The sequence below is a fragment of the Boleophthalmus pectinirostris genome, unplaced genomic scaffold (genome assembly GCF_026225935.1).
Source record: "Boleophthalmus pectinirostris isolate CB_2022bp ecotype Guang Dong unplaced genomic scaffold, ASM2622593v1 HiC_scaffold_497, whole genome shotgun sequence".
Taxonomy (NCBI): domain Eukaryota; kingdom Metazoa; phylum Chordata; class Actinopteri; order Gobiiformes; family Gobiidae; genus Boleophthalmus; species Boleophthalmus pectinirostris.
Genome location: NW_026571402.1, coordinates 12,779 through 25,000, shown reverse-complemented (window position 1 = coordinate 25,000; position 12,222 = coordinate 12,779). Strand labels below are relative to the sequence as shown.

Genomic DNA, 12,222 nt, shown 5'->3' with positions numbered 1-12,222 from the left:
GACTGTGTGAGTAGTCTGCTCTCTCCCAGTAGCCTTCGCATCACTAGTACCATACGTCTTCACTTGTTAGTTAGTATAAATATGCAAATCCAATAGTTAAATGTGCACCATTTGCTTGCTCAAATATAAGTGTCACATGTACACAGTCTTGGATGTTTTTTTTTTTTTTTCCTACAGTACAAGTTTACACAGAACCGGACTAACTTTTCCTCTGCCCTGCTACATACATGTTACCATTACACATAAAGCACACCCACACAATACAAGAATATTATATTGATAATAACACTATAAGGTAACTTTAGTAACACCCTCCTCTCCTCCGGAGCTCCGCTCCATCATGAGGCCCAGCCTTCGGATAACCTCATCCTCTTCACTGAAGGGCTGTGCTGCTCGTCTTGACTGGACAAAGGCCGCAGCAGGAAACTGTCGTTTCCATGGTGATCGTCTCGGTCTTCACTGCCTTCATACGAGCTGCCACAGCTGGACGCGCTGTCACCCGGAGAGCGTCCAGAGTCGTTTGGGCCACGGCTGTATCCTGAAGCCCCCAGAGCACTGCTGACAATACCCCCACTGCGGTCCCGGGGTGGAGAGGCCGGCTCAGACTTTATGTGAAGATTCTGCTGCGTCGATGATAGATTGAGGTTGGAGTTCTGACATAAGTTGCTGAAACACAAAAATAAATTTGCTTTGTCATGTTTGTAAAATGATAATATAGTGTTATTACTGGCTTAGTGCTCACTTCATGTGTCCCAGTGCTGAATGCTGAAGGTTCTGGATCTGTTGCTGCTGCCAGCCAGTTACAGACCCTAGTCCTGGACTACCAAAACCAGACAGGGAGGAGAGCTCACCTCCCAGCGAAAACTCTGAAAACAAAACACATATTTTCATTTATAAAAAATGAAGCAAAAACAGACAAACAACATAATTAAATTATACATATTTTAGTTGACATATGTGTTTTTTGCTTTGGGTGAAAGTTGCTATATTATAATGAATAGATGTTGTTGTACCTGTTCCATAAGGAGAGGAAAGTGAGGAGGGGTACCCGCCCATCCCCTGTCCAGGTAAATTAGGTGCCGCAAGAGACACAGCAGGAGTGGTGAGTGTCTGGGCCGTTTGGGAGTGATTTATCCTTTGATTCTGAAAAACATAAAAAATGATAATAGATGAAATGCTTAAGAATTGTTTTGTTTTGTTTTTAATTTGTTTTCCTAAATATAATATACATTTTATAGCAGATATTTTCTCTAGACAGTACAATGTGGAAAAACTTACCAGCATCTGATCAAAATCCTCACACTTTTGGCATAGCATTAAAGTGCAAAATATAATTATCTAATGCCAAACAATGTACAAAAGAAAAAGTATGAGAGTTACTACTTACAATAGTGGGCATGTTGTTGCATTTGTTGGAAGGGGGCATCAGAGTTCGTAGGTCGGGCTTTCGGCTCATGCTCATTGATGGTGGACTCTTGTCTTGCAGATTCTTTGAGATCCCCGGTGACAGCAGTCCCGGGGAGGGGCAGTGATTATTATAGTTACCATTTACTGCTCAGAAAAAAAACAGACAGAAAAGACTGCAATAAACTATCAGCAAACATATAATAAAAGATAATGAAGTAAAGTGTTCTTGATAATGGACGGGATTTTAAAGATAAAACTTACCAACATTGGAGACCAGCTCTGAGCTCATCAATCCTAAAGTCAAAAGAAGAATAATTTATTTTTCCTCTATAAAAAAAAAAAACACACACACACACAAAATAGAAAGAAACAAACAAAAAAAGTTGTTCACAGCAACCACACCTGTGTTTCCGGTGCTTGGTGGCCGCTGAGGAGACATGCTGTTCCTCTGCAGAGATGTGTGGGACAGGGGAAGAAGGTTGTGGCTCCCCAAACCACTCCCCCCGATGGCAGGATGAGGGTACAGCAGTCCACTGGGGTTGCCACCCATTGACACACCCATGTCGTAGTTTGAAGAGGGCAAAGACTGTTGGATGTAAATAGTGAATTTATGTCAGAAAATTGTGATCTGACTTTGATTTAATACTAAAATTGTTATTAAAGAGAATAACGTACACAAATTCTCTGTCTGTTGATCATGAGGTCAATATCCTCGTTAATTTTGCGATACTTGTCTTCAGACTCTGGGCTCTGACCAGCAGAGTCATCCGCTTCAATGTCGGGACTGTCACAGCCATTTAAGCCCTTTTTACGCAGTGTCTGTAAAAAAGGAACATAAATAACCCATAAATATTGATTTCTTGATATGATACACTTTAATACACTTTCTGTGTCAACCACTTGGGGGTGCCATTTGAGCACACATGATTATCCAAAACGCATATTTACACAAAGCATAGCTTCACATAAGAGGGTTTAACAAAAAAATCTGATTAGAAATTTTTAAATATAGGAAAACACAAGTGAATAAAAGTTCCAAAAGTTGAGAGCAGGTCAGACAGACAGCAGACTGTGAGCTGTACAGTATGTGGTTTGGCTCAGGGCAGCCTGGTTCAGCACTTCACAGCCCATTAGAGTGCTCAGTCACTGGACCACTGAGGCCTATCCCTATCACTCACACAGGGGACAGAACATTTGGCCCAGTGCTGTTATCCCAGTCATGTCCACCTGTTTAGCTCCAGAGAATTGGGTGGGGAAGGGGGGGGGGGGGGGGGGGGGGGGGGGGGGGGGGGCAGTCTCAACCACCACCAATACAGCTCTAGCTACTGCAACGATGGCCGTAGAAGGCTATTTTTGCTTATGTGCACTACAGCCTTCCTCCCTCACAACCTGTCTGTCTGGCTCCCATAACTGAAACCATCAAACCTTCAGGCCCTCTTTTATTGTGAAAATCACAATGACTTGAATCATTATAATAAAACACCTTTCATTGTCCCAGGACTTTTTCTAACTCTCAAATGTAGGCGCCTAATCCTCTGTCACCTCCATGTCAGGTGTTACCACAGCTCTGGGGTGAGTTTGCACAAAGTGCCAAGTGTCATAATGAACAGATCTCATAGCATTTCAGTGGTAATACAGACACGAGATGGGTCTTTTGCAAGAAAATAGACAACACACCTTATTGGTATGACAAACAAAAAACAATCAATATTATAAATAATATAACATAGTTAAATTATAATTAAAATGAAAAAAAAAAAAAAAAAACACACAAATTTTACTTATAGACATATTGAAACATTATTTAGATAATAAACATATATTTTGTCCTACATCTCATACCATACTTTAGTAACTTAAATTTATTTTTGTTCTTCTGTTTACCTCATCATCATATTGTGTATTAGAAGTAAAATGATAAAAGCATGCAGTCATAATGTATTAACAAAGACAAAGTTGTAATGAATGAAGAGTCAAAAGGACTTTGTAACATGGAAACTGATTTTTGTTTTTCTCTTTAAATGACTGGTAGTTTGTTGGGTCACAATGATTTGATGAAACAATAATCTGAATTACTGCTATCTAGTGTGAATAAGTTAAAATAATAATAATAAATAAATAAAAATATTGACATTATCTAAATAGCAACCTCCTAATTCTCTGAGTTATTGTTGTAAAACGTAAGGCCATAAAAGGGTGGTAAGGAAAAAGGCGGTCCCTGTGTGCTGAGTTGAGGTGGTTCTGGTCAGTGGGAAAGGGGAACTCAGACTGGACGACTCAGCCTTCTGCTGCTTCTCCTCTTTATTTTCCTTCAGCACACACACATGCCTCATTCAGAGGCAAACCACAGTCACACACACTCAGAGCCCGTCATGGCTATTCTTAGCTGCCTTCTGTGCTATTTTTAGCACACTACCGGTTTCCAGCCATTTAGGAGGGAGGGATCTCAGCCAACACAAAGGAACTGGACTCACTCCGCAAGCATATGTGTGTGTCTATGTGTGTGCGCCTTTGGAAACTTCATCTGGGACTAATCTGAAACAGCGTGGAGCCACACATGTGTGTAAAACAGTACTGACAAAACCCATCCCGAAAACTTAAAAGAAAGATTGGAAAACCAACCTCATAGAGTACTTCCCTTATGGCTAAAGATACTTTCCGAGGCACTACATCAACACATGTACACACATGTACACAGCAAGAGCAAGTTTAAGAAAAATAAGGCTAGCAGTAAAAGTAAAGGAATGCAGATCCTCTCCAGCTAAAAACAGCTACAAGTTTACATACTAAATGAACACAACTCAACAAAGTGATGCCGATCTGGCCTGTAGCCTGAAAAGACACACACACCACATGAGCAGAAAAAGATGACCAAGACAAAGAGACCTTTGTGTGACCAAACTGTGTCTAGCAGATATTTTATTGGTACAGCATTTTCACAGTTACGTGAATCCACTGCAGACTTCATACCACAGGCTCACTACTGTGTGCCTCACTACGTTCTCTTTCTAATGTGATTACTCAAAATTAAGGCATCAACATCAAGGGCCAAAGACATGCCCTACTCCTTTACTCTTTCACTCACTGCATAACCACAATATACACATGACTCCAAAAGGCTACACACAACAGTTACACAGTTAAACACAGTTTGGCTCCTATAATGGGAGAAGAGAGCTAACTGGGGCTGAATGCTCAGAAAAAGTAAAACCTTACTACAAATATCTATAATAAAAGATATTTGTAGGAAGGTGAGGAACTATGGAAGAGCTGAAGGAAGGAGGCTGTGAAAACAAAGGAAAGAGAAACAGAGTGAGGGGAAGATGTCATGTAGAGGTAAAGGTGCAGACACATAAGTTTACAAACGTTAGCAGCAGTAAATAACCGCTTGTTAACAGTGCAAGCATACAGCGCAATCGGAGGGTACCTACACAGATTATAGTAACAAGCTAAATAGGATTTTGATAGATTACAAGAGATTAGGCAGGGCATAAGCCTGGTTCTGACGGGGCAGGCCAAGAGACCATGTGGTGGGCCGCGTGGGCCCAAAAGCACAGGTACAAACAGTGCTGGAGACATGTGTATTGCGAGAGCAAGATATATGTCACACATGCACTTTCATTTCAACATGACACAGAAGGGGTCAAAGATCACAGTGTACACTGCCAATGCTCAAATTACTGGACAGAATTACTTTCCATTGCTATCATCAAGTCATGAAGTCATTGAACTTCACGCATAGTGACATGTGGGACTTTTCAGCCATTGGGAACTTGAGATGCTATTAAAAATTGCCACATACTGAGTGCACACTTAAAATTTAATGTAGTAATTTTTGTTATTACCACTTTTTACCAAAGTGTGTTAAAATGTTCTAAATACAGAAGAATGTACGGCACAGAGAGCCTATGGAGGCAAACTCTGTTATTGTGTTCTTCTAACACCATTACATAATTAAATGCCGGGCAAGGGGGAGCATAGTACAGTATTAGTAGTACAGTAGTTTTGCAGTATTTGAAAGCATTAGATCTTCTAGGTGTCTGCTGGAATTACTTACGTCCACAATGTCAGAGTTGGTTCTGCTCTCATGGGGCTCATTGTACTCGGTGTATTTGAGCAGGACCTTATCCATGTCTGTGCTGGCATACTGAAACAGCTTATTGGTGCTGTTGAAGATGATGAGGGCTATCTCACAATCACACAACACGCTCAGTTCATAGGCTTTCTTCATGAGACCAAACTTACGCTTAGTAAAGGTCACCTACAGGAAACAAACAGGATGAGGGACAATATCAGTCAATGCAGATCACATGGGGTATCCTAAATGCTTTTCTCTATTAAATCATATGTGAACTGGTGGATTTGTGTATAAGCATGAATAAAGAATGTACTTAAAAACCTTCTGAAGGTTCAAAACATCTTGTCATGTTGACAAGCTGATGATACGATGACTAATTTAACAAATAAATATTAGTAATTTAAAACGGCCATGGATGTGGATGTGTGTGTTTCCCTGAATCTGAGGAGGTCGGTGCAGCCCCACTGAGGGGTCAGGAAGCATATGTGCCTGCATTTCCTGTCATAACAGGAAGAGAGCAAATGCTGTCCCACATAAAGTGGACGCTCTTTTTATGACAATGCACACATTCAAAAGCAGTGCATAAGCTTTTTGAAGCAACAAAGTTCTCAAACTTAAATGTATAATAGGACAAAGATTAGCAAAATGGCATCCACACAAAGTTTTACTTATGTTGTACGTAGTGAGTGGTGAGGGTCATATGACATGGCATCATCATAGAGGAACTACAGTGTGTCACTCATGAGATTTTGAGAAGTTAAAATGTCCCCTTACATGTCTGTTCCGTTCATCCATAATCCGCGCTATCTGAATCTTTTTTCTCCCCATCTTCACTGTAGTTTTTTTTTCTGTTTATTTATCCTTTTAGCTTTCAATTCTTCTTTCTTGGATTTCCAGCTGTAGAACTTCACTTGCTCACTTTAAATGTCCAAATTGCTGCTGTCTGTTGGGGACAAAAAAACAAAAGTTTATTATTAGCCATTCTATGACATTATGAGTGTCAGGGGCTGTGATCGATTTCTGAGGGTGAGGAGTTGTCAACTTCTCTTTTCCCTCTTTACTAAAAAGGTGTATAATTGTCACAACAGTAGAGAACAACCACCAAACATGTATAAACCCAGCAGTTAATTACCAAAATTGGATTGCGTGTGTAAATGTGTCATGCTATACTGCAGAGTTAAACTGATCTGCACGCACAGACAGGCTACATATTGTTTCTTTGCATGGCCCTCCATTCACGGCTGCTGCATCCTCCTGACACACCCAGCACCAGCTTCCTTGGGGGGAAACAAACATGTCTAAATGCAAACACTACACTAGACTGAGACTGGCTCTATTACATAGAAAAATTACATTATAAAGTGCATTCACAGCTAACAGTAATTTGTAGTTGAAGTTAGGGCCCCTATAATGAATACTACCAATTACCAATCAATAGGATCCTTAGGACTGTAGGGTTGTCAATGCAATGTCATTTTTATTATTATTATTTTGTTTGTTTGTTTCCAGGGGTGGTCAGTGATGCACAGCTGATTTTTCGATAATAGAAAAAAAATCATACCAAATATCATTCATCAATCATTTGTCTGCATGTTGTACCCCTTAGCTAAACATGGCTAATATTTACAACCTGGCAATATTATCTATTATTACCGCAGTGTAATGTCTAGGACATTGTTGTTTTGAAAGGAGGAATCAGAAATCCTTCTTTCAAGGACTACCTGTAGTGTGTGAGATGCACCTCAGTGCCATGTGACCGTGTCTTGCTCCTCAAGTGGAGCTTAAGAGCTTGAGTCTCCAAGATAACTGGATGTTCACACACACTAAGAAAGACGCACACAAACACACACAGACAGGTTTTCTTGGCAGCTCAGATCTGTTACTGCAACAGGGCAAAGAAAGGCACATTTGGTTCCAGGACGTGCCAGCCTTCAAGTGCTTGATGTGAAATGGAGAATGAGATTTGGTCAGACGTAAGATGATGAGGGTGTGTACTCTGAACAACAGAGCAAAATTACACTGGTGCTCCCTGTGATATTCCTCATTCATGCTGATAAAGGCCATTTAGGTAGATAGCCAAAATATTATTATAATAAACAGTAAATAATAGCATCTGTGACTCTCAGATTAGGTAGGGCTAACAAAAACACACTAGTGTGGTTGGATATGAAGACCCCTTAAAATAACGTCTGCATGTACATAACACAAGCTTACTATAAATGTGTGTATTGAGTTCAGCACACTGCTTAGTTTGATGCATATTCTCCAGCCATGCCATTTGACTCAGGCCATTTCGGTACAGCATCAGTCACATTCTTTAAAGTAACCTAAAGTTCAATGTTTCTGACAATAAACCAAACCTTTTAATTGGGTCAACAATGATATGATCAACCTGCAGCAAGTAGAGGCATGCACCTCAGACGGCATTACAAGAATATCTAGAGTCTGAGTCACTCAACATCTGAGCGGACCTTCAGGAAAACGTTGCCAGAATCCACACAGTATAAATTTAGTGCAAGCAGACGAACACACTCAGCATGTTTGAATTACAGGCCAGCTGAGGGCCATGAGTTCTGCGAATATCAATACAAGTATCTGTGAGTCACATCTTTCTGAGTTACTTAATACAAAGTTTGATCTTCTGCAGTGTGACAGCAAAACTCCACCGAGCACAAGCCTCCATACTATTATTAGACACCACATACAACAGAAGATCTCCAAAAATAAAAGAGTGAACTTTTTACCCCAACCAACAATACGCTAGTTTTCTGGTTCACAGACACAAAGAACAAGCATCAAACATAACTCAGTCATCTCAGTCCTCAGCTGCTCTCACACTGTCTCTGCCTGCTTGCCCAATTATTTTCCAACACGCACAAGCACATACAGCACTCGTCCGGCACTGTGCCCCTCTCATGTATGCACTGTACATTCTGTGAGGGCGAGTCGCCCCGCTGGTGACATGTGGCAGTGCCCTTGTGTTCCTTGGCAGGTCATGCACATGCATAGATGAGGGGCAGAGAGGGGGAAGGTTGCAGACTTTGGTGTATGTCTGTCAGAAAGGCAGGGAACAGTTGGTGGGTCAACAGCTGGGAATGCCCCCCTGAGAGCCACTTCACATCCAACTGTACGGTCCATTTTCAGGAAGATAAGACCTTTTTACAGTCTGTACCAGGAACTAACTCTGAGATCGATAAAACAAGTGCTGGATGGTGGTACTTAATGCAGTCACCGGTGCCCACTAATTGCACTTGGGAATATTGATGTATAGAATACACTATGAATAGGTATAGCTGAGGTGTTAACTAAATTTATCTCCAAATTAACATTTCTGATCTGCACTTGGGCAACAGGAGCAAATAATATAAGTGAACAACCAGAGGTGGAAAATAACATATATTGTAAATGGATACAATTACTCACTGTTCACTGTACTCTGCATAGAAGAGCTGCCCTTTACCAGATGTATTTAGTGAAGCTTATTTGGTGGATACTAAATTATACTCTGTAACACAAAAGTCTTATGAAGAAGTAAGGTAGTACTAATTATTTGGTTGATTTGGTAAATCAATAATTGTGATTAAAGTGGCCCCAGCATTGCACTGAAAAAAGTAAAAATCAAGAAATAAAAATAAATAGTTCAAGCTAAATAAAAAAAAATAAATAAATAAACATATTGTCTGAATGATTAACTAACTATCTATGACCCATTAACTTTCATTCAGAAAGGCTGTTCACATTTCAGAGGAGTGGTCATCTATTATACAATGAGAATGGAAGCAAATTAAGGTTTTTGCTGTTATATAAAATGTTATATACTGACAAGTCTACAAGGCTGAGAGTAACAGTATTTGACAGTGTACAATTGCATTTTAACATTAAATGTCTATTACTTTTGATACAGGGATTTTCTTTCAAATTGAAAAGTGAGAAAAATGCTGTTTGCTTTTCAGTGCGTCTTGAGCATCTGTTTAAAATCACAATTTAAACAATGATAATGATAGTTATATAGATAAACACATGTGCAGTGTATCAAAATAATACTAACTTGAATTCATTCTAAAATCAACTCGTAACAGAGACATATCTGACTTGATAGGACCACATGAGAATCAGTGGCATTTCATGCATTGAGCACAGATGTGTTCTTAGCATTGAGGTCTAGCTGCCACACAAGCTGCCCTGTGTCTTAGTCTGATCAGAACATAGTGTTGTGCTCATGTTCAGAGCTGTGTGGAGAAAAACATTCTAATGTATAGACAGTGAATAAGACCATTAGACCATTAATACATAACCCAAGATAATAGTGAAGTCAACACCATAGTAAGGGATGTAAGCCTAAAACTATCGGAACCTGGATGACAGGCTTGAGCAGCAAAGCAAACTTTGATGTCACATTTTACTGACAGTAGCAGTTAGAGCATTTGCCAATTTACCTTTTAAGATTAGTGGGTTGATTCTCACTTTCACCAGAGCTGACTGTCATTCTGCACAAGGGCAAAACATTATCTGCCATACACTGGCACTGAATATTTCTTGTAAGTACCCAAAAGAGGTAGGTTTTGAGGCACCATATAAATGTCAATTTATATTTATTAAATCATAGACTTTAAACCGGTTGTCTCAGCACATTTGCAGAGGTAACTTGATCTAATGGTGTGGTTTTCTTTTAGGATATCCCTCTTTTGACAGTGAGTCAGGCATCCAGTGAAGCTTATAGCACATGCTACACACAATTTATCAGTATGATGTAGCCTAGAGATGAATAAAACGTCATGATCCCTCACAAACATCATGATATTAATGATCATAAAGGTCATAGGAAACAGGCCTATTGAGTTAAAAATATCCAAAGAAGAATGACATTACTTGTTCACTCACATGCACTCTACTTAAAAGTTCATTAAACCAGGAGACCATAACTCATTATCAATTAAACATTAGTAACAAACTACTTGGGTGGGTCAGCTCAAATAATAGGTCTACCTTCAGCGTCAGTTGAATCCCAGGCGTGTAAATTCCTATAATGCCGTGTCCCGGGACAGTTCTAGGCCTCGCCAGTTGTTGCTAAAAAATCCCGCTCAGCACTCCCAGGATCTAATGGCTTTAAGGGGAAATCGAGGCTTCCGACGTCAACTAGTTCCGATGTAAAAATCAAAGCGACAAGCACTTCGAGCTACATGCGCATCCAGAACAACTTTTTTCCTCACTCGGCCAACTTCTGTGCGTGGTCACGGCTATTGACACACTGAGGACTTCAGATGAGCACTTCTTGTTTGTGAGCAGAAGTATTTACTGATTCTCTCGTTTTTAGGTAGGTTACATAGGCGTCACACAACTCCCAAACTGCGCTCCTTCGGTCCATGCTTACCTCTGCGCTCACGCTCCTAAGGGACTCCGTTCTTAAAACTGTGCGCCCGTCCAGCGGCAGTCCATACGATGCTCGCGTCCGCCTCAGCAAGCACCTGAAAGTGAACACGCGCACGGACACGCGCCGAAAGAAAACACAAAAGAGTCAGGAAAGTAACATACTCAGTCTTTTGTGTCTTATCAACTGCCACTCTACCCTTTCTTCTGAACTACACGAGCAGCTACAAGAGCACTTTGGCCAATTCAGATCTGTATCAACAACCAAGTAAATGCTCTCGTGTGCTTTTCTGCCTCCAAGTGGCAACTCCTGGAGTTACACAGTAATTAGGTAATTTCTCTTCCCTCATGTCAGTGTAAAACTAGCTGCTTTGATAGCCTAATTTTCCATAAATGCCAAACAAAACCAGCATTTATATACATAGATTTTTTGTTAACTCTAGACTATTACAAATATGAAGTTGCTTCTCTTGACTGAAGACTTGCAGCTGATGGGCCACAGAATTGGCCAGGACAATACAGATTTTAACACTATGACCCCCTCTTATACAGACTAAGCTGTTTGATGATTAATCCAACATCTGTCATTCCCATTAATACATTTATGTGTAGGGTGCTCATTGAAATACTATACTATTTCATACTATTCTTTTATGAGAGCCAAAAATCACACTTAATCATGTAACACAAAATAATGCTTTTGAATGAAACAGTTTTTAATTCCCTAGCAGTCTGTGTGTGTGTGTGGGGGGGGTAACCTACCAGTTATGTCTTGTCTTGTCTTCACCTGGAAGGCTTCCACCAGCTCAGCGGTGGGTTTGCTTTCTCAATCCCTTGTATCCAACAAGAAACGTTTTTTAAAAATTAAAACTTTTTAAGCCAGACCAGCTGGCTTTCAGAGGCTGACCCAAACTGGGCTGTGAGTTTAGATACAGGGGGAATCTAGGCACCCAGGCCACACCCCCATTTCACTACACATCACTTTATCTTCCACACAGTTGTACAGCAGACCCTGTGACCTCCTGCGTCCCAGTGCTTAGTGCATGTCTGTGGACACACTGCTCACCTGTCACTGTCACTTGGGATATATTTAGTTTGGAGGTGTCATTGATGCGACTGCCTGTATATGTGTGTGTGTGTGTGTTTGGGGGTGGGGTGTAGAATGTGTTGCTGACACTCAGGGCCTCTGTGGCCCTCACTCTAAGAGCCCAGGATTACTGATCCAAAGACCACATTCTCGACACATTACAAGGGAGAGGGGGCAGATCAAACCTGCTGGCATGTCCTACATATCAGCACACTGAGCATCTGCTTGGCCGAGGATTACCCTCAGCTGTCCACTCCTGTCAGCTCCTGGAGCAGGAGGAGAG

At 40.7% G+C, this 12,222-nt stretch overlaps 1 protein-coding gene across 2 annotated transcripts; it reads right to left on the bottom strand.

The window, feature by feature from the left end:
* Positions 1–6: 6 nt before the first annotated feature.
* Positions 7–11,117, bottom strand: LOC110161619 (myocyte-specific enhancer factor 2C-like). 2 transcript variants are annotated; one of them, XM_020926400.2, is made up of 10 exons: positions 10,857–11,117; positions 6,260–6,428; positions 5,465–5,668; positions 2,083–2,226; positions 1,810–1,993; positions 1,669–1,701; positions 1,388–1,551; positions 1,014–1,143; positions 743–866; positions 7–666 (listed from the first exon to the last, which is right to left on the bottom strand). In XM_020926400.2, exons 2-10 carry the CDS (start codon positions 6,311–6,313, stop codon positions 339–341), a joined length of 1,365 nt encoding a protein of 454 aa, XP_020782059.1. In that variant the 5' UTR covers positions 6,314–6,428; positions 10,857–11,117; the 3' UTR covers positions 7–338. The 2 variants fall into 2 exon arrangements, with proteins under 2 accessions (XP_020782059.1, XP_055018315.1); XM_055162340.1 differs by lacking the exon at positions 10,857–11,117 and adding an exon at positions 10,472–10,837.
* Positions 11,118–12,222: the final 1,105 nt, after the last annotated feature.

Bases quoted from the DNA above. Each gene is read 5' to 3' on its own strand.
- LOC110161619 (XM_020926400.2), bottom strand. From the start codon at position 6,313: ATGGGGAGAAAAAAGATTCAGATAGCGCGGATTATGGATGAACGGAAC. The intron at 1,702-1,809 runs GTGTGGTTGCTG...TTTTGACTTTAG, and splicing joins ACCAAGCACCGGAAACACAG to GATTGATGAGCTCAGAGCTG. The intron at 1,144-1,387 runs GTAAGTAGTAAC...TATGTTTTTCAG, and splicing joins GCAACAACATGCCCACTATT to AATCAAAGGATAAATCACTC.